At 46.4% G+C, this 21,296-nt stretch overlaps 2 protein-coding genes across 4 annotated transcripts in view; one reads left to right on the plus strand and one right to left on the minus strand.

The window, feature by feature from the left end:
* Nucleotides 1-19,009, minus strand: Ten1 (TEN1 subunit of CST complex). Its single transcript, XM_052757421.1, has 4 exons — nt 18,731-19,009; nt 12,911-13,047; nt 11,713-11,870; nt 1-401 (listed from the first exon to the last, which is right to left on the minus strand). The coding sequence occupies exons 1-4, from the start codon at nt 19,007-19,009 to the stop codon at nt 232-234; spliced, it is 744 nt and encodes a 247-aa protein (XP_052613381.1). The 3' UTR covers nt 1-231.
* Nucleotides 19,008-21,296, plus strand: part of Acox1 (acyl-CoA oxidase 1) — a 27,931-nt gene continuing 25,642 nt past the window's right edge. For 2 of the 3 annotated variants that reach the window (XM_052757418.1, XM_052757416.1), the window contains exons 1-2: nt 19,008-19,116; nt 19,301-19,460. In XM_052757418.1, the coding sequence (XP_052613378.1) occupies nt 19,008-19,116; nt 19,301-19,460 (269 nt within the window). Of the gene's footprint in view, nt 19,117-19,300; nt 19,461-21,296 lie in introns of those variants that run through there. The other variant, XM_052757417.1, reaches the window with a different exon arrangement.

Raw genomic sequence — 21,296 nt, forward strand, 5'->3', positions numbered from 1 at the left:
GATATTTATTTATATATTTTTTATTTATTTTAGAGATAGGGTCTCATGTAGCTCAGATTGGCCTTAAACTCCGATCCTCTTGACTCTGCCTCCCTAGCGCTGGGGTTACAGGCATGGGCCACCATGGCCGGCTTGGGGTGGGGGTTCATTCACAGGTCAGTCTAGAGTCCAGGAAAGGGGTACCCCCACCCCTGCCGCTGCTTTCTGCTCTCTGGTTCCAGATGAAGGCTGTCACTGGGAATGAGGAGCAGGTGGAGGGGGTGGCAAGGTGTTGGTGTCTCCTATTGGCTGCTGCTTCTTTTGCAGGTACAGCCTCTGCTCCAAGATGGCTTTTTCTAACATGGACAGATCCATCCCCTCCACACAGGTGAGCAGTCGGGCCTTCACCACAGAACCTCCATCTGAAAGACAGACACCGACGCATAGCAGTGACTTCCTAGAGGGTCTGTGACACTCTACAGATGCTTCCTGGTGTTCATTCCTGAGGCACTAAGAAAGCTGGCAACTTTGTCTCCAGGATACCCAGAACTGTGGGCTCATGATGTAAGTCAGGAAGCAGGAATTGAACCTCCACATTCCAACTCTGCCATTAATTCCTTTGCCTTCCAAAAGTCCAGCGTTGAGGAAACACTGTCTGCTCTAGGAACACCTTCCTTGGCACCCTAGGACCAGTGGCATTGGAAATTGGAGTGAAGAGAAACCATATTGATAGATAAATCCAAGGGACTGAGCTCCAAGCAAGGTTGGCCTTATAAGGGGAAATCACCCTACCCTGGGAAAGGGGGTTGGGGACCTGCTGGCAGATGTAGTGGTGACCTAATATATAATGCCAGTGTTCCTGTAATATCAAACAGGAAAGACATTGGGATGTCCACAACAGGCGTTTAGCTTTTTTTATTTAAATATATATATATATATATATATATATATATATATATTTTTTTTTTTTTTTTTTTTTTTTTTTTGCCAGGTAGTGGTGGCACACATCTTTAATTCCAGCACTCAGGATGCAGAGGCAGGTGGATCTCTGTAAATTCTGTAGGCTAGCCTGGTCCCAGTCCCAGGACAGGTAAGGTTACACAGAGAAACCCTGTCTCAAAAGAAAAAAAATTCTGTTTATTTTATGTGGATTAATGTTTGCCTACATGTATGCAGATGCACAGTGGGGCTGCAGTACCCTGAGAGGGCAGAAGAGGGTATTGGATCCCCTGAAATTGGAGTTTCAGGTGGTGTGAGCCACTGTGTGGGTGCTGGGAACCGAACCCATGTCCTGTGTAAGAGCACCAAATGCTCTTAACCATCTAGCTATCTCTCCAGCCCCGATATTTACTTATTTATGTTCAGATTTATTTTATGTGCATGGATGTTTTGCCTGCATGCAGGTAATTGTACCATGTGTGTTCCTGGGCGCCCCCAGAGGACAGAAGAGGGCATCAGATCCTCTGGAACCGGAGTTATGGATGGTTCTGATCCACCATGTGAGTGTTGGGAATGGAACCCAGGTCCTCTCAAAGGCAGTGAGTGCTCTGAATCTTGGAGCCGTCTCTTCAGCCCCTACTTGCTTTTCGACGGGGTTAGTACAGTTCAGGCTATCCTGGAATTTGCTATCTATCCTAGGATGACCCTCAACACATGATCCCCTACATCTACCTCCCAAGTTCTGGGATGACAGGGACATGTCACCATGCCTGGCTTAGAAAGAACTTCCCCTGGAGTTCTCACTGTTTCCCAGGAACTTCAATGAATAGCTCAATTACTCCATCTATTTTTGATGCATTTGGGATAACAGCTTTCTGGCTGAAGTCTAGCCTGACCTTTCTAGTCTAGGCCATTTACCTATTGCAGATAGTCTGGGGGCAGAACTCATCATCAAGCTGTCTAGTTTCAACCACCTGCATAGGTTGCTTGTGAAAAATGAACTTGTTTGAGCCTCATTTTCTGGGTGCCGAGTGGCAGAGATGGCGTTACTCACAGAGGCCTCAGTATCTGGCTCCATCTGCACCTATGAATGGGTGTTGGCTGCCGGTTATCACTACTCAGGCCTCTGGCCAGGGGATATCTACATGTGGTGATATATTGTGTACCCTAATAACTTGCCTGAGGATCAGAGGACAGAGCCAGCCACCAGATTAGACACAGAGGTCAGGCAGTGGTGGCACACACCTTTAATCCTAGCACTTGAGAGCTCATGCCTTTGCTTGGGAAGTACACAAGCCTTTAATCCCAGGAAGTAAGATGGCAGGGCAGAGAAAGGTATACAAGGTGTGAGGAAACAGAACACACTCTCTTTAGGCTGAGGATTTTGTAGATGGAAGAACTAGAGGCTGGCTGCTCTGCTTCTCTGATCTTTCAGCTTTCACCCTGATATCTGGCTCTGGATTTTTTGTTTTGTTTTCTGGTTTTTTGAAATAAGGTTTCTCTGTGTAGTTTTGGTGCCTGTCCTGGATCTCGCTCTGTAGACCAGGCTGGCCTTGAACTCACAGAGATCTGCCTGGCTCTGCCTCCTGACTGCTGGGATTAAAGGCATGTGCCACCGCCACCCGGCTGGCTCTGGGTTTTTTATTAAAAGACCACCTAAGATTTGAATAACATCTACACATGTCAATCAAACATTCATACCACCCTGAGAAGCCTGGGCACACACTTTGCTCTCAAGAGTTTGAAGGATCGGCAAGAACAAGAACAGAATCAGATGATCACAATGTCAAAATGGAGGGTTGGGGGCTGGAGAGATGGCTCAGTGGTTAAGAGCATTTGCTCTTCTTCTGAAAGACCTGAGTTTGATTCCTAGCGTCCATGTTGGGTGGCTCATAAACATCTGTAACTCCAGGTCTGGCTTCTGTGGGAACCTGTACTCACACATACACACAATAACAATACATAATCAAAACCAAACAGCCAGGAGGTGGGGGCACAGCACGTGGGAGGGAGAGGCAGAGGCAGGCAGATCTCTGTGAGTTTGAGAGCAAGTTCCAGGCCAGCCTGGGCTACACATATAGAGACACCCTGTCTCAAAACAAAATGAATCAAAAGAAACAGGGAAGGCACGGGAGGAGTTTGAGAGCTCTTCCTCAGCAGGAATGAGGCCCTGATGTGAACGCCATGGGGGAGGTTTCTGGAAGGAGGGATGGGAGATACTAAACTCAAAACAGGAGCCCATGTCAAATGTTCCCAAACTTCTGGTGTAAAGATTTTCTTAGAAATCTGCTTAAATTTCACAGAACCTTTTTTAAAAATATTTATTATTATTTTTTAATTCTGTGTGTGCACGTGCATCTGTGCACATGAGCACAGGTGATCAAGGCCAGAGGTGAACTGAAGTGATAGGCCAGTGGGAGCCAACCGACATGGCTACTGGAAACCAAACTTGGATGCTATGGAAGAGCAATGTTCCCTCTTAACTACTAACCATCTCTCTAGTCCCACGGCTGGCTTTGTTTCCTTCTTTTAAATTCATTTATTCAATCGGTGTGTGTGTGAGGGGAGACTGGGAGAGTGACCGTGTGTGAGTGTGTCTGTGTGTCTGTGTGTGTATGTCTGTGTGTGTGTTTGTTTATGCATGTGTGTGTGCTCTCACAGAATCGTTTTGTTTGTTTTGCTTTTTTTTGTGTGTGTGTGTTTTGAGACAGGGTTTCTCTGTGTAGCTTTGCGCCTTTCCTGGAATTCGCTTTGTAGATCAGGCTAGCCTCGAACTCACAGAGATCCGCCTGCCTCTGCCTCCTGAGTGCTGGGATTAAAGGCGTGTGCCACCACCGCCCAGCCTCACAGAATCTTTAAAAGTGTTCATTTACATTATTTACAAGGTTTAAATGTTTAAAATATTTTTATTTATTTTGTGTGTATATTTTTGTTTGTTTGTTTTTCGGGTTTTTTGTTTGTTTGTTTGTTTGTTTTTTCGAGACAGGGTTTCTCTGTGTAGTTTTGGTGCCTGTCCTGGATCTTGCTCTGTAGACCGGGCTGGCCTCAAACTCACAGAGATCCACCTGGCTCTGCCTCCCGAGTGCTGGAATTAAAGGCGTGCGCCATGCTGCACAGCCTTTTGTGTGTGTGTGAATGTTTCGTCTTCATGTGTATCTGTTGGCCACATGTGTGCCTGGTGCTTGGGGAGGTCAGAAGAGGGCAAGGGATGTCTTGGAACTGGAGTTACAGGTGATTGTGAGCTAGCACATGGGTGCTGGGAATTGAACCTGGGTCCTCTAGAAGAGCAGCCAGTACTCTGAACCATTGAACCATCTCTCTAGCTCCCAAGATTTAAAATTTTAAGTTAAGTGTATATGTGTGTGGGTATGTGCACATGAGTGCAGTTGCCTATGAAGGCCCAAAGAGAATATTTACTCCCCTGGAGTTGGAGCTACAGGTGGCTGTGGGCTGCCTGAGGTGGGTGCTGGGAACCAGGTTTGGATCCTCTGGAAGAACAGCAAGCACTCTCAACTGTTGAACCAGCTCTCCTGCTCCATTACTTCTATTTTTAAGGTCAATAGTCTTAGTTGGGCAACACTTCACTGCATGTAACAGAGTAAGTGACCCACAGAACAGATGGCGTCCCATGGTACAATCAACCCAAGGCTGGCAGTCCAGGTGTTTCAGCTTGTTTTGGATGGAAGGAATAATATGGGCATGGGCGCACATGATTGGGGACAGCTGCCCGTGGCCTCAGTTCTAACTGGAAGAGGTGTGAGGAGAACTGGGCATGTTGGGGCTTGCCTAGAATCCTAGCTCCTGGAAAGGTGTGGCTGACTGGAAACCTCATCTCAAACAATAAATGGAATACTTGTCTAGTGTATGCAGCCCTGAGTTTGACCTTCAGCATGCCAAAAATGTACAATGGAAAAAAAAAAAAAAGGGACTGGGAAACAGGTCAGTGGTTAAGAGCACAAACTGCTCTTGCAGAGGACCTGAGTTCAGTTCCCAGCAATTGCTCACAACCATTTGACTCCAGCTCCAGGGCAATCCAAGGCCTCTGGTTTCTATAGGTACCTGCATATATGTGCACATACCTATATACAGACAGAAAGACACACACACATACACACACACACACACACACACACACACACACACACACACACACACACTTAAAAATAAAATAAATCGGCCGGGCGGTGGTGGCGCACGCCTTTAATCCCAGCACTCGGGAGGCAGAGCCAGGCGGATCTCTGTGAGTTCGAGGGTGAGTTCCAGGAAAAGGCGCAAAGCTACACAGAGAAACCCTGTCTCGAAAAACCAAAATAAATAAATAAATAAATAAATAAATAAATAAATAAATAAATAAATAAAATAAATCTTCAAAGGAAAGGAAAAGGCTGGGGATGTAGGTCAGCTGGTATAGTACTTGCCTAGAACCCACTCAGCCTAGGGTCTGAGCCCCAGCACCACATAAAATGGACATGGTGGCACACACTTGGAATACCAGCACTCAGGAGGTAGGGGATCAGGAGTTCAAGGTCATCCTCCAATACACAGCCAGTCTAGTGTATAAGAGAGACCATCTAAGACAGTAGACACATAAGCACTTGCCTGGCCCGCAGGAGGCCCCTGTTAGCACACACAACTGCCAAGTCCCATTGCTGCCCTGCTGTTCGGAGAGCACTAGCACTGCCGTGTGTACCCCTTAATGGTGGTCCCTTGACTACAGCAGAGCTTGTCCTTGACCTATCACCCCAAACCCCACCATGTTCTCATCCCGCCGCACACACTGCTGCAACCTTCCTTTTACACCCTCTGGGAGATTGTGTCTCTCTCTTCCAGAGTCTTTAGAATGCTCCTAGCTTTGCTGTGGGACTTGGCTAGAACCTGGCATCATCCAGACAAGCGGGTCTTCCCACACTCCCCACTGAGCTGGGAGGTTGAGTCCAGAGTTTCCCCGCTGCTCAGGTTTCACACCGCACCCCGTCTCCTCCTTCCCACTGATAACCAGTTACACCACTGTTCACCTCTGCCCCAGTTCTACCTTCCACACCCACCTCGCACCTTGGACTGGTTGCCCTGGATCCTCCACCTCTGCTGTAGAAACACTGTTCTCAATTACGTCCCTGCCCTTTTCCTCCCACCGCAGCCCACTTCAGCCCCGACAGGCCCCCGGGACTCCTGGATTTCCTCTCACATTCTCTGTCCCCTCGGCTGGCCCTAAGTACCTTCCAGTCATTTTCATGGTATTGTAGGGATCAGCCTTGGCCTTTCAAGCTTCCTTCCTGCCCGATGAACTCCAGCCTCTACCCTCCCTGGTCACACCCCCGGATGGGTGGAGGAAGACCACAGACCTCTGCATGGATTCCTATAACACAAGGACTTCAGATCTTCTCTCTCCCTGCGCAGCTTCCCTCCATCTGCCTAGAAACTCTTCCCTGTGACCTGGTCAGCCTGGCCTCAGGCTCTGTGACAGCTATTCAGGCAGTTACCAAACATGTAACTGCTTCCTCATGCCCCTTGTCTCTCCTAGAGAAGCTCCTGCCTTTGTGTTCTCACCACTGAACTGTGCGCCCCCTTCCCAGCTTTTTTTTTTCTTTTCTGTTTTTAACTTTTGGAGGCCCAGGCTGTATCCCTGGCAGGCCTTGAACTTCCTAGGTAGCTAGGATTACAGTCCTGAACCACCAGGCCCACTTGTTGCCAACTACTTGAATATTTCAAAACAGCTAGAGAGGACTTTTTAGTATTCCTAACACACACACACACACACACACACACACACACACACACACACACAGACACACACGAAATGTCTACAGAGATTGATATGCCAATTGTTGTATGTGGCCATTCATTATCTATCATGGACAAGTACTAAAATGTCACCTTGTGCCCTATAATATGCATATACACTCACCACGAGCCAATTCAACTTTTTACAGCAGTTTTGAAAAGAGCAGAAATGAGATTTGTGAAGTGGCAGTTCTTACAGCCAGTGGGGCGTATACAAAGTGTGATTATTGCTAATTACAAAGCCGGGAACCCTTGGACTGGGGAAGTGGTCAGAAACACCTCATGTCCAGACAGGAGCCCCTCAGGCCCGTGGGTGGTACCAGGAGCTGTCACATCTTAGGAGTTCATCTCATAGCTCGCATTGTCTCACACTAGTCTTGTGGCTGGCTCTACAGGAAACGTTAGCAAAGTTCCTCTAACTAACCTCTCCTTCGTCCTCAGGACTTTCAACCTGGACACAGGGCACAACACATGTTTGATGGACCTTTGCACCCAGAGAGGACTTAAGGCCATGCCCAGGAAGGTTGAAAGCACCCGCACAGTATACCCTCTGCCCAGGTGAGAGGTCAGGACAGACATGGCCACACTCAGCCTACACAGGGCTCCACCCACTGCTTGCTCTTTAACTCCTCACTCAAGATCAGAGTGGCATGTATGAAGTACTCAGAAAAATGCAGAAAAAGTTATAAGGAAAAAAAAAAAAATCAAACAGCAGCTGGAGAGTTGGCCTTAAGGAGCACCATACCAGCACATTTACGCATGCTGAGGCAAACATGAACGTGCGTGTGCGCACACGCAGTCATGAAATTGTCTTTTCTTTAAAGATAAAAGGCCCTTTGTGCCTCCTCTCACATCTGTGCCAAATCAATTATGAGGATAGGAACTTTGATGTTCAAAGCTTAAATCTGAGTGAGATGAACTTTTATTAAATCCAATACAGCATTTGGGAGGCAGAGGTAGGCAGATCTCTGTGAGTTCAAGACCAGCCTGGTCTACAAAGTGAGTCCAGGACAGCCAGGGCTGTTACACAGAGAAACCCTATCTTAAAAAACAAAAACAAAAAACAAACAAACAAAAAACCCCAATATAATTAAAATCAACCATTTAATTAATTTCTATTTTTTTTTTTTTTTTTGTTTTGTTTTTCGAGACAAGGTTTCTCTGTATAGCTTTGCGCCTCTCCTGGAACTCACTTGGTAGCCCAGGCTGGCCTCGAACTCACAGAGATCCGCCTGGCTCTGCCTCCCGAGTGCTGGGATTAAAGGCGTGCGCCACCACTGCCCGGCTAATTTCTATTTTTAAACTAATTAATTTCCCTATTTAATTAACAAATTTCATTAATGTATTTCATCCAAGGTTATAACTCACTATAAATTTTTTTTAAGATTTTATTTTTAATTGTGTGTGTGTGTGTGTGTGTGTGTGTGTGTGTGAGACTGGGAATGAATATGGGTGAAGAGACCGCACAGTCCAGAAGGGGAGTTGAAGTTATAGGCAGTTGTGAACTACCAGATTTGGTTGCTGGGAACCAAACCCAGGTCCTCTGCAAGAGGAGCAAGTGTTCTTAACCCCCAACCATCTTCCAGCCCATGGATTTTTAAAAGTATAAATTAAGAGACATAAGTGTACTAGGCATGGTAGTCCATGCTGCTAGTCTTAATCCTTCTGGATGAGTCAGAAGATTCAAGTCACTTGAGGCCAACAGGACAGACTGGTCTATACAGTACATTCCAGGACAGCCTGGGCTACATAGACCTATCTAAAAAACAAACAGAAAAGCTAAGGAACAGCCAGGTACATTGGCACACTCCTATAATCCTAGCATGTGGGAGACTAAGGCAGAAGGACTGCTGTGGGTTCAAGGCCAGCATGGTCTACGATGTAGTACATTCCAGTCAACCTGAGGTATGAAATGATATCCTGCCTCAAAATACATAAATACCCAATTTGGTAAGTTATTTTTAAAATGCTAAGAAAAGTCTAAAAATTTAGCTGGCTGTGGTTCCATATATGAGAAATCCTAGTAGTCAGGAGTCAGAGGCAGGAAGACCATAAATTCAAGGCCAGCCTGGGCTATACAGTGAGAGTTTCTGTCCCAAAGCAAAGCAAAGGGGTGGGAGGGGAGTTTCATTTCATAGCTGGGTCTGGTGGGGCATGCATGTCACCCCAGCACTTGGGAGGCAGAGGCAGGAGGACCACAAGGTTTTTGTTTGTTTGTTTGTTTTCAAGACACGGTTTCTCTTGTCCTGGCTGTCCTGGAACTGGCCTTGTAGACCAGGCTGGCCTCAAACTCACAGAGATCCTCCTGCCTCTGCCTCCCAAGTGCTGGGATTAAAGGTGTGTGCCATCACCCCCCGGTTTTCTGTTTGTTTTGTTTTTTTTTTTCCAGATATATTTATTTTCCGTGTATGAGTGTTTGCATGTATGTCTGTGTATTATGTGCAAGCCTTGTGTCTATAGAGAACAGACAAGCCTGTCACAGCCCCTGAAACTGGAGTTATGGACAGTTGTGAGCTGCCATTCGGGGTGCTGTGAATATATCACAACAGGTGTAGTTATCTGCAGGAATGAACAATGATCTTAACTGCTGAGCCATCTTTCCAGCTCTAATCACAAGTTTAAGGCCAGTCTTAACTATATAGCTAATTTGAGGCTAGCCCAGGATACACGAGACCCTGTCTCAAAAACAACAACAACAACACACACACACACACACACACACACACACACACACACACACACACACACACACATACACACACACACATACACACACTAAAAAATTTTATTTATTTATTTTTTTCAAGACAGGGTTTCTTTGTGTAGCTTTGCACCTTTCCTGGATCTCGCTCTGTAGACCAAGCTGGCCTCAAACTCACAAAGATCTGCCTGCCTCTGCCTCCCGAGTGCTGGGACTAAAGGTGTGCACCACTACTGCCCGGCGTTAAATGGTTTTTAAAAACTTAAAAAAAGCAAAACAAAACAAAACAAAACCCACAGACACATTCCAGCTGAAGCTGCCTACTGCTCCCTGGTAGTGGACTCTGTACTGTATCTCACTTATCATTTTCTAAAGATTTATTTACTTTATTATCTTACGTGTATAGGTGTTTTGCCTGCATGTATGTCTGTGCATCACATACATACAGTACCTGTGGAGGCCAAATGAGGTGTTAGATCCCCTGGGCCTGGCGTTATAGGGTGCTGAGAATTGAACAGGGATCCTCTGCAAGAGCAACAAGTACTCTCAACTGATAATCCTTCTCTCCAGCCCCCTGTACTGTCCATTTAAATAAAACTCCTCGCTGTCTGCTGAGAGAGAGTAGGCAGACAGGCGGCCTACCAACTACTGAAGTCAGGTACTGCACCATGCCCTGCAGAGCCGATCACCCAGAAGGCTGAGGCAAGAGAATCAGTTGAACTCAGGGTGGAACCAGACAGGACACTGTAAGGAGACATTTTTTTCTAATAATACAAAAGTGGAAAGTAGTGGAGGGGCACCGTGCAAGGTTAGTGACAGTTCCTGTCTCTGGGTAGGATCAACGGTGACCTTTTCCTGTCTCTTTCTTTCTTCCCTCCTCCATCTCTGCACTGTTGGTGACTAAGTAGAGCCTTATGCAAGGCAGCCAAGTGCTCCGCTGCTGAGCTCCATCCTCAGCCCCTTTCCTCTTTCCTTTTACTCTTTAAATGCTCTACAGTGAGCAACATTCCTTTGATAACGGGGTTAGGGAAGCAAATGCATGTGAAAATGAGGATATAAACTCAGCACACCCCCCACAGGATGTCGGTGATAAGCATCTCCACCCCAGGAGTCAGTCATGCCGTCCTCTCCATGACCCAGGAGCTCAGCCTGCTCAACTCTTGCTTTTGTTTTTGTTTTTTTTTTTAGGCTGCTGCTGGGACCCAGGACTGATGCATGCTGGGCATCTCCCACTTGGCCATACTCCCTCCTTGTCTTCTATTCTTCATGCAGGAAGATGGCTGTTCCAGACTGTTTCTATTCCTCCTTGTGCATTTTATTTCTCTTGCCCTGACTTCCTGGCCCCGTCTTCTCTTGAGTTTTGGTTTTAGTGAAGGAGCCATAAGACATAGATTAAGGGCTGGTGGGCACATTTGAAGATCTAGCAAATTACATCATCACACACAGACCCTCAGAAACCTGACTTCTCTTTGGTCACTCCCCATCCCTTTTCTGACGTGGCACCACATGGCTGGTCCACCAGAGTCCAGTCACACCTGCTTCCTAAGAGTCCTTGACCTCCGGGGCTGATCTGTAAGCAACAGTAACCCCAGTAGATCATAGGACAGGCCAATCCATTCCTCCTTTATTTTCGTTTTTGGTTTTTCGAGACAAGGTTTCTCTGTGTAACAGTCCTGGCTGTCCTGGAACTCACTTTGCAGACCAGGCTGGCCTCCAGCTCACAAGGATCCACCTGCCTCTGCCTCCTGAGTGCTGGGATTAAAGGCGTGCGCCACCACTGCCTGGACTTTTTTTTTTAGTTCTTTGTGTTGGCTTGTGTATGCCACGGCACATGTGTAGACATCAGAGGACAATATTAGGAGTCAGTCCTCACCTCCATCTTGTTTGAGGCAAGGTCTCTTGCTCACCATGGTATATACCAGTCTGGTCTCTGCTCCCTACCTCCCTGTAGGAACACTGGAATCAGACACCTATAGAGTTTCAGTGTGTTCTGGGAATCTGAACTCAGGTCCTCACATGTGTACGGCAAGAACTTTACCAACTGAGCTATATCCCCACCCCCACATTTCCCTGATTCTTTTATTTTTTGTTTTTGTCTGAGACAGGGTTTCTCTGTTTTGCCTTGGCTGTCCTGGAACTCACTCTATAGACCAGGGTGGCCTGGAACTCACAGAGATCTGCCTGCCTCTGCCTCCTGAGTGTTGGGATTAAAGCTGTGTGTCCCAGGCCCAGTGCATTCTTGATTACATAAAAGACAAAGACGCCCCAGCTCAAGAGACAGAGTGAAGCAGGTTTTAGGGAGCACAGCTTACCCTCATCATGCTCCAGCTCCCCAAGAACCATGTACAGAAAGTCCACGTGTGGTTCAAAGGGCTCCACCAGCTTGGTGCAGACGTGCAGCTGACACTGTTCGGATCTGTGCTGCGCAGTCAGGGTCACAAGGGAGCGTGCCATGTCGTAGAGGCACAACCTGGAGGGCAGAGGACGCGTGAACATTTCCACTCACCAACAAGCCTACCACCAAGCTCCATAGAGGAGGCCAACAACTACCTGGAAGTCCACGATTGCCCTCAATCAGATCCAAAAATAAAATATAAGCCACGGACCAGAACAAGTGTTTCCCACTTCCCTTATGGATGGGAGGCAACTGCCTTTCAATTTTCTTACTCTTGCTTTGAATTTTGTCCATTTTTTATTTTGAGACAAGGTCTCACTATGCATCCCTGGCTGGTCTGGAACTCAATATATAGACCAGGCTGATCCTGAACTCACAGAAATTCACCTGCCTCTGCTTCCAAGGCCTAGCATTAAAGGCATGAGCCACCATGCCCAGCTTCTTTTGTTCTTTTTTAAGACAGTACATTGCCAAGCTGTCCAAGCCGACCTTGGACCTGAGACCCTCCTGCACCAGCCTCCCCAGCTAGGATGACAGGTGTGTGTTACTATGCTTGGTGTTGCTTTATGTTCAGGTGATCTGTGGATTAACAGTATACAACTAACGTAGTATGTATGTATGTATGCATGTATGTATGTATGTATGCATGCATATGCATGCATGTAAGTATGTAGCCACCTCCACCCAGATGATCACTCACACATATACACATGAGAAAGTATAGAGTGGTCACAAAGTTTATCAATGGTTGTCTGGACAATAATACCACATGTGATTTCTGCTTTCTTTACTCCTCTGTGGGTTATTTGTATTAAAACAAATAATACAGCCGGGCGGCAGTGGCACATGCCTTTAATCCCAGCACTCAGGAAGCAGAGGCAGGCAGATTTCTGTGAGTTTAAGGTCAGCCTGGTCTACATGGCTCATTCCAAGTCAGCTGGGGCTACGCAGTGAGACCCTGTCATATATGTGTGTGTGTGTGTGTGTGTGTGTGTGTGTGTGTGTGTGTGTGTATTTATAATTAGGCAAAATTATATTAAAACCATTTTAATTGAGATTATTTGAAGGGGAGTTATTTAACCACCCCTGTCACATGAAGGGATGACCATTCTTACCTGCCAAACGTTCGCAGTGTGCTTCCATCAGGAACTTGGCCATCACTGACTTCCCAGGGGAAGTAATAGATACCAGGTTTGGGCAGCATTGATGGCACCAGGAACCAAATAGTTTTGGGATGGAGTTTTGAAGATTCCTGATAAACCAAGCCAACCATAAGACATGAGAGACCAGCCACATCCGGAAGACTAGCTCCAGCAGGAAGGGTTGTGATGTCTTTGATATGTTATGAGCTCACATGTTAATACACAAGCCTGCATCACACACTGACACACATATACATTGTACATAAATAAAAGCTACAGGGGAAGTACTGTTCCCACTGCAGTCTCCATTCTCCATCAATTCCATAGGGCAGGGGTCTGTAAAGAAACACATATCAGTTGGTACTGGGATGCAGAGGCAGGTGAATCTCTGAGTTTGCGGCCAGCCTGGTCTATATAATGAGTTCCAGGACAGCAGGGATACATAGAGAAACCCTGTCTTGAAACACCTCCCAAAAAGATGCACATATGTATTCCATCTCTGTGGGATGGAGGTCTCTATCGCCGCTTCTATCAGCCATCTCATTTTTATTTTTATGTGTGTTTTGCCTGCAAGTATGCCTGTCCACTGAGTATGAGCAGTGCCTGAGGAAGCTGGAAGAGGGTAAAGGATCTGCTGACATTTGTCAGCTACCATGTGGGTGCTGGACATCCAACCCAGGTCCTCTGAAAGAATAGCCAGAGCTCTTAACTGCTGAGCCATCTCTCCAGCCCCTGCCATTTGAGAATAGCTATAGATAACACAGAAACAAAGGAGCCTGACTCATTCTAATCCAACACTGGCTACAAGCTGGTAACCTGGGCCACTTGTGCCTTTAATCCCAACACGTCCTGGCTGCAACTTGGAGCTGGGATGCAGTTCGGCTGGTAGAGTGCTGCCCTAGCGTGGGTTGGATCCCCAGTACTGCAGGAACTGGAAGTAACCCATCCCAGAGCTCCTTTTTAAAGCTATTTTTAAAATGTGCACGGGTGGCTTACTCGCATGTATGTCTGTGCACCACTTGCGTGCCTGGTGCCTCTGGAGTTACAGATGTCTGTGAGCCGCCACGTGAGTGCTGGGAACCTGGGCCCCCTTCAAGAACAGTAAGAGTTCTTAACCACTGAGCTATCTCTCTAGGCCCTTATCTTCATTTTTATTTTTATTTATTTATTTATTTATTTGGTTTTTTGAGATAGGGTTTCTCTGTGTAGCTTTGGAGCCTTTCCTGGAACTCACTCTGTAGCCCAGGCTGGCCTCGAATTCACAGAGATCTGCCTGCCTCTGCCTCCCTAGTGCTGGGACTAAAGGCCTGTGCCACCACCACCCGGCACATTCATTTTTAAAAAAGATTTTTACTTCTGTGTGTGTATGTGCAGGTGTGTATGCCTGTGGGCTAGAAGAGAGTATCAGTCTCCTGGGAACAGAGTTTCAGGCAGTTGTGAGTCACCTGACATGGGTGGTGGGAACTGAGCTCAGGTTCTCTGCAAGAGCAGCAAGTGCTCTTAACTGCTGAGCAGTCTCTCCAGTCCTTGGACATTTTACAACTGGGTTTCATTCCGTGGCTCTGGCTGGCTTCTAACTCTCTTCCTCCTGGCCCAGCTTCCCAATTGCTGGCATTTAGAGTGGTGCACTGCTATATGAAGCTCTGTGGACATTCTGACCTCAGATTTCTTGCTCTCAGAGATGAGCCTGTAAGTGTGTGTTATTTAAGTCACTCTGTGATTTCACCAGCCCCCGGCAGGTAACACAGTATCGCTTATGATGCTAGATTAGATTCCAGATGAGTAAAACACCTGGTGAAGGACAGTAATGGACAACAGTAAAGCCATAAAAAGCAATGTAGATTAGACAGGAGTGTTGCGTCAACATTAAATTATCTTAACCATAATCATCTTGCAAATGTTTTTATTTTTAGGAAATCCCTAAATATCTGTAAGCAATGGAGGACTTCCACAGTTTCCTCAGACAGCTCAAAAAGAGAAAGTGAATAAACAAAGCTGACCTGCAGGTGACCAGTAAAGCCACTGTGACAATCGTTAACTAGGGAATCTGGGTGAAAGGTGAACTGCTTCTTGATTCCCCTATTGGGATTCCTGAGTGTTCAAAAGTGAAAATCCACACGTGGCGGTCAGACACAGGACACCCTGTAAACAGCATGAAGGGCAACCCCTCACTATAACTAACAGAACTCAGTCTTAGGTTGGTCCATGGTGCCACACTGGGTGGGCAGTGGCCGACTTTACCCTTTTTTCCCTTCCCCCTTCCTCTGGCTCATGATCAACTCACAGCCTTAGTTGAGCTCTTCCTGATTCTCAAGCAGGTTTTATTCAGTTAGTTTTAAGACAAAAACCACGACGTAGCTCTAGCTGGCCTGCAACCATAACAACATTATGTAGTAGACCAGGCTGGACTTGAACTTAAACAAACATTATGTAGTAGACCAGACTGGACTTGAACTTACAGAGCTCTCCCTGCTTCTGACTTCTGACAAGCCTTTTTTTTTTTTTTTTTTTTTTTTTAAATAAATAGCATTTATTGTCGGTGTATGTGCAGGCACATGCATGTCATAGCACACAGTGGTGGTCAGAAGACAACCTCGTGGAGTTAATTCTCCTCTTTCAAAACCTTTATGTGGGTTCTGAGGCCTGTAGGCTTGCACCTTCAGGAGGCAAGGGCTTTTATCCACTGAGCATCTCATCAGCCCAATGTGAACAGTTTCTCTTTTCCAGACCTTACGTAACTGTTTCTTCTCTTCTAGGTCCCTTCTATTTCAGGTATTTTTAGATATCTCTTTGATAGAGCGTCTTCCTCCTCTACCTCTACAATTGCATTCTCTATAGCCTGCTCACTCTGCAGCCCCTCATTAGCATACTTCATTCATACAGTTTACTAAATAATCAGGTTTCAAACAGGTCCGTCTGTTTTCTTGTTTTACTCACCAGATTATCATCCCCATGAGGCAGGGATTCTGATGACTATGTGTTAATATTCTGATCTGCCCCTTGAAATCCCCCCACTTGGTGCTGCCCTGCATCTTGACATAAAATCCTCATTCTAAGGAAAAACTCCTCCCTTTCCTCTCTCTCTTCTCCTTTTCCTCCCTCAAGGTGCGTACCCTCGATCTCTCTCTCTCTTCTTCTCTTTCTCTTCATCTCTCTATTATAATAAACTCTCCACATGGATGCAGCATCTGGGTTGTGAATTACTGGCCGCCACTGCCATGCCTGCATGGCTTGCATCTGCCCAGCATGTTTCCCTGCACTCGGGGGATACCCTCAGGGGTGCCCCCCCGCAAAACACACACACACGTAATAAGTCTTAACACTATGTTCTTTTCATCTACCAGTTTCTGGGACATTATTAAATTTTTTTTTTTCTTTTCTTTTTTTTTTTCTTTTTTTTTTGGTTTTTCGAGACAGGGTTTCTCTGTGTAGCTTTGCGCCTTTCCTGGAACTTGCTTTGGAGACCAGGCTGGCCTCGAACTCACAGAGATCCGCCTGGCTCTGCCTCCCGAGTGCTGGGATTAAAGGCGTGCGCCACCGCCGCCCGGCGACATTATTAAATATTAATGGATGGCTAGATCCATGAACAGGATGAAGATTAAAGCCGCCCACCCCACACTTGCTGGGCACTGAGCTAAAGCCATACCTTACTATCTGCGTGAATGTAAATCTGCCAGAATTCTGTCTTCATCTGCATTTCTACCTCTGCCTGGACTGTCCATCCTGGTGAATGGCTACAACATTAACTGCCAGTCTGCCCTCTGAGGTTATCTGAATCCCCTCACCTTGTCATCTCCAATTTTGTACTGTGATTCTTCCGTTGTTGTCTTGAGACAGAGTCTCACTATGTAGCTTTGATTGGCTTGGAATTCATAGAGATCCACCTGCCTCTGCCTCTTCAGTGCCGGGATTAAAGGTGTTTACTACCACACCCAACATGTACTGTGATTCTTACACAACTATAATTAAGACTCACAGTCGAAGGAGCAGCTTTAAACCAAATTAACAGTTCTCTGAACTCAGGCTGACCTTGAACCTGTGATCCTCCTGCCTCAGCCTCCTAAGTAGCTGAGATTCCAGGTCTGTGCCAACAGACCAGGTCGAACTTGCAGTCGTCACTAAGTTTGAGCAGATCTTCCCCTCTCCAAGTCACTGCCAAAGGTTTGTCATGCAGTGTTTCCCCTTTACCCCATCAAGTAATAACCTTAACCTCCGTTTTATCTCATCAATAGCTTGTGCTGATTGTATTTGGGATACAAGCTTTTGATAAGAGGAATACAATTCACAATAACCAAACTAAATAATGTATCAGTGCTTGGGGAGTGTCTTTGAAAACAGCCTCAGTAACAAAGCATGATCAAACCTTGATCAGGCAAATTGCAGCCTGAGGCAAAGGTACAATTGGCAACAATGATATTATAGTCTTTCAATTTTTAGTATTTTGCTTATTTTCTCTTTTGAACTTATACATATTTTGGGGCTGTAGCTAAGAGGTCCATCTCCTGCACCAAGAAAAAACATTGCATTAAAATATTGAATTTGGGGGCTTCCTTAAATTTTGTTTTCAAGATAAATCATTCATTTTACCCACTCGAGGTAATATTAACGTTAATGGGTCTTAAATATGTTGTTACAAGGGCAAGTTAGAGAGAGGTAACAAACTGTAGTTCTCCCTTTTGGCGTGAAGTCAAAAGACAGCTAAAGGAAATGAAGAAAGTGCGTTTCACTTAGTACTTGAAGACTTTGAAACAGCCCAAAACACAGCCCAGGCTGTCCTCAAACTCTACACAGCTGAGAATGCAATGAACTTCTAGATCCTTAGATCTCAATTTGGGATTATAAACCTGTGCCACCGTGCCCAGTCTATGTGGTGCTTGGGATCAAATCTTGAGCTCCGTGCATGCTAGACAAGGACTGTACTGAGCTGCATCTCCAGCCCACTACTTAGCACTTTTGTTTGTTTGTTTTTGTTTTTCGAGACAGCGTTTCTCTGTGTAGCCTTGGCTGTACTGGAACTCTCTGTAGACCAGGATGGATGGCCTTGAACTCTCCCGAGTGTTGGGATTAAAGGCACGAACCACCATGCTCGGCAATTTGGCACTTTTTAAAGGAATAAGAACTAAAAAACAAATTGGTGGAAACTGGCTATCTCTGAGGCTAAAGGAACTCTGTTATAAATCGTACGCTGGAGCTTCTTAGGCATGTGTACATTTACGTCTTCGATGACGATTATAAAGATAACCAAAGTCTGGATTTCAAAACTTCTAGGTCCTGCCAGGTTAGGAGGAAAATGTCTTGGATTATAAAATGTAGAGAAACACCTCCCGTTCCCTCTCACTTTAAATCAATGTCCACTGCATAAGCCGGGAAGCTTCGCAAGGGCCAGGCCCATGCCTCTAAGGTCAGTCGCCAGTATTTTTAACCGATGGTAATGAACCTTCTCCCGGACATGACCTTTGTCCTGGTCCCCTTTTGCTCCAATTTGGGTGGGTTCCATTAGAACCAACATCTTTCCTCTACTAGCCTCCTCATCCCGCCCTCGGCCCTTGACACCCGTTCCCCTTCTCCTTTGCCGGGAGAGTCTAGCGAGAGGACCCCAAAGCCTGGAACTAGGTGAGTCCCACGGCGCAGGCGCAATCCCGCCCCTCAAGGCCCTGGCCAATCCGTTGCGCGCGTCTCCTGGGCGTCAAAGTCCCTCCTTTCCGCCCGGAGAGATCACGTGAGCCTGGAGAAGCGACTCCGGCGATCGCCCCGCTCCCCTTCCCGCTCTACCGCGGTTTCTTGACCTTCTACCTTGGTCTCCTTGGCGAGGAGCCGCTCAGGGACCTCCCCTGGCTCGCAGCAGGGGATTCGTCCGTCCGGCGGGCGGTCCCGGCGTCTGGGATCGCGGCCGGTCACGCGGGGAGTGGCGGCGGGGACGGGGCGTGCCGGAGCGGGCGGGGCGGGGCCTCGGGCCGTCTCGGAACAGCTCTTAGGGCCGGCTCTGCGCTTCGGCTGCAGACAAGGGTCGTCGCTTCGGTGCCTGTCACTTCTGTCGCCACCTCCTCCGCCACCAACACTGGCCGCCACCATGAACCCCGACCTGCGCAAGGAGCGGGCCGCCGCCACCTTCAATCCGGAGCTGATCACGCACGTCTTGGATGGCAGCCCAGAGAACACCCGGCGCCGCCGAGAAATCGGTGAGGCCGGAGGGTCAGGCCTCCCTCTTCACGGGGAAGACCCCGTGAATAAGAACTTGGGGTCTCTGGAGTTTAGGGGAAGCCGGGACTCCCTACTTAGGAGAGGACCGCCCTCCGTTCTAACCCGCTGGGGTTCCGGGAGGTTGAATGGGGTTTCTCTTGATGTCGTTTCTCTGCCTTGCAGAGAACATGATTCTGAACGATCCAGACTTCCAGCATGAAGACTATAACTTCCTCACTCGCAGCCAACGCTACGAGGTGGCTGTTAAGAAGAGTGCCACCATGGTGAAGAAGATGAGGGAGTTTGGCATCTCAGACCCTGAAGAAATCATGTGGTTCAAAAAGTAGGTGTACCTTTGCAGAGTAGTGCAAACCCAGACTACAGCTGCAGTCTGGGGAGGCTTTTTTATCTTTCATGTGTTTGAAGGCTCAAATTGAACGTTTCATGATTCCATTTTATGTGAACAATATTACTTCCACATCACATCTAAGTCTTTTAGTGGGATAGTGTGGCATATTTGTAAAATGCAAATAATGAATGGATATGCTCAATTTTGTATCTTTTTTTTTTTTTTTTTTTTTTTTAAAGTTAAGGGCTCCTGAGGTGGCTGCTCAGTGGATAAAGGAACTTGCCACCCAGCCTAATGATCTGAGTTCAATTCCCAGGACCCACATTGTAGAAAGAGAGTCAGAGATTGTCCTCTGACCTCTCTTGACTAGAGGAGTCTGTGGTGTACCCTCACACACAATAGAACTCAATTTAAAATGTAATTTAAAAAATTCTGTTTAGCCCAGGCAATGGTGGTGCACACCCTTAATCCCATACAGCACTCAGAAGGCAATTGCAGGCGGATCTACAGAGCCAGTTCCAGGACAGCCAAGACTACACAGAGAAACCCTGTCTCAGAAAAAAAAAAAAAAGAAAAAAATGAAAGAAAAAAGAATAAACAAATAGTAATAAAAAATTTTGTTCCAAAAATCCCAATTAGGTTTATTTAAATGCAGAATGTAAGAAAGCTTCCTGTACCAGGGGTGTGGCTCAGTAGGACACAGGTTGCCTAGTATTCACAAGGCCCAGGGTTTGATTGTCGGCACTGAAGACAAGGGGAAAAGAGGCCTACTGATTGCCTGAAATGTAGGTGCAAGACCAGACATTTAAATATTTTGGAATAATAGCCTATTTTGTTTTTATATAATGTGTATCTTGAGTATAAAATAATAGGAAAAGTGAGAGTAGATGAAGAACAACATGTCAGGTCTCAGAATGAATAATCTGGTATTCTGAGAACCACATTCTAAGAATCCAGCATTGTTGAATGTATTGTAGTGGTCATTTTGTCCTGTGTGTAAAACCTGCCTTCGTCCATTGCTGGGGAAACTGTCCTTTTCTTACTTACTGTGTTACACTTTACTTTTCAGTTATACATAGAGATTCCCCCCTAGCCTTAACAGGCGTTCTAGCACAGATTTTGTGCTGTCTCTGCTGCTTCTTATTTCTGGGTTTTTACATTGTAGAAGAACTCCAATGTTTTCATCAATAAAAGTAAAATTGGGAGGCTGGAGCTAGACCTCAACAGTAGAGCACTTGCCTAGCATGCGCAATTCCCTAGGTTCAATCCCTAGCATTGCCAGATAAATAAATAAAAATGAAATAAAGGGGGCTGGAGAGATGACTCAGCAGTTAAGAGCACTGGCTGCTCTTCCAAAGGTCCTGAGTTCAATTCCCAGCACCTACATGGTGGCTCACAGCCATCTATAATGAGACTTGATGCCCTTTTCTGGCCTGCAGGCATACTTGCAAACAGCATTCATGTACGAAAATAATTTTTTTAAAAAATGAAATAAAAATTTGGACCAGAAGTATGACTCACTTTTGCCTGGTGTGCCCCATGCCCTAGATTATCTACAGTACTTGAGCAACAACAGACAGTTTTGTTTTCATTTTGTTTTTTGAAAAAGGTTGGCCTGGAACTCACTCTGTAGTCCAAGCTGGCCTCCAACTCCCAAGTAATCCTCCTGCCTCAGCCTCCCAAGTGCTGGGGTTACAGGTACGAGCCACCCTGCCTGGCTTAAAGAGGTTACATTTTATTAAGATTATGTTTTCAAGAACTAATATAAATGATTCTAAGTCCCGCGCTAATGTGGCAATGGTTATTCCCCTTCCCTTTGCACTGTGGGTA

Source organism: Peromyscus californicus, unplaced genomic scaffold (genome assembly GCF_007827085.1).
Source record: "Peromyscus californicus insignis strain IS unplaced genomic scaffold, ASM782708v3 Scaffold_3__1_contigs__length_106647218, whole genome shotgun sequence".
In the NCBI taxonomy this organism is placed as follows: domain Eukaryota; kingdom Metazoa; phylum Chordata; class Mammalia; order Rodentia; family Cricetidae; genus Peromyscus; species Peromyscus californicus.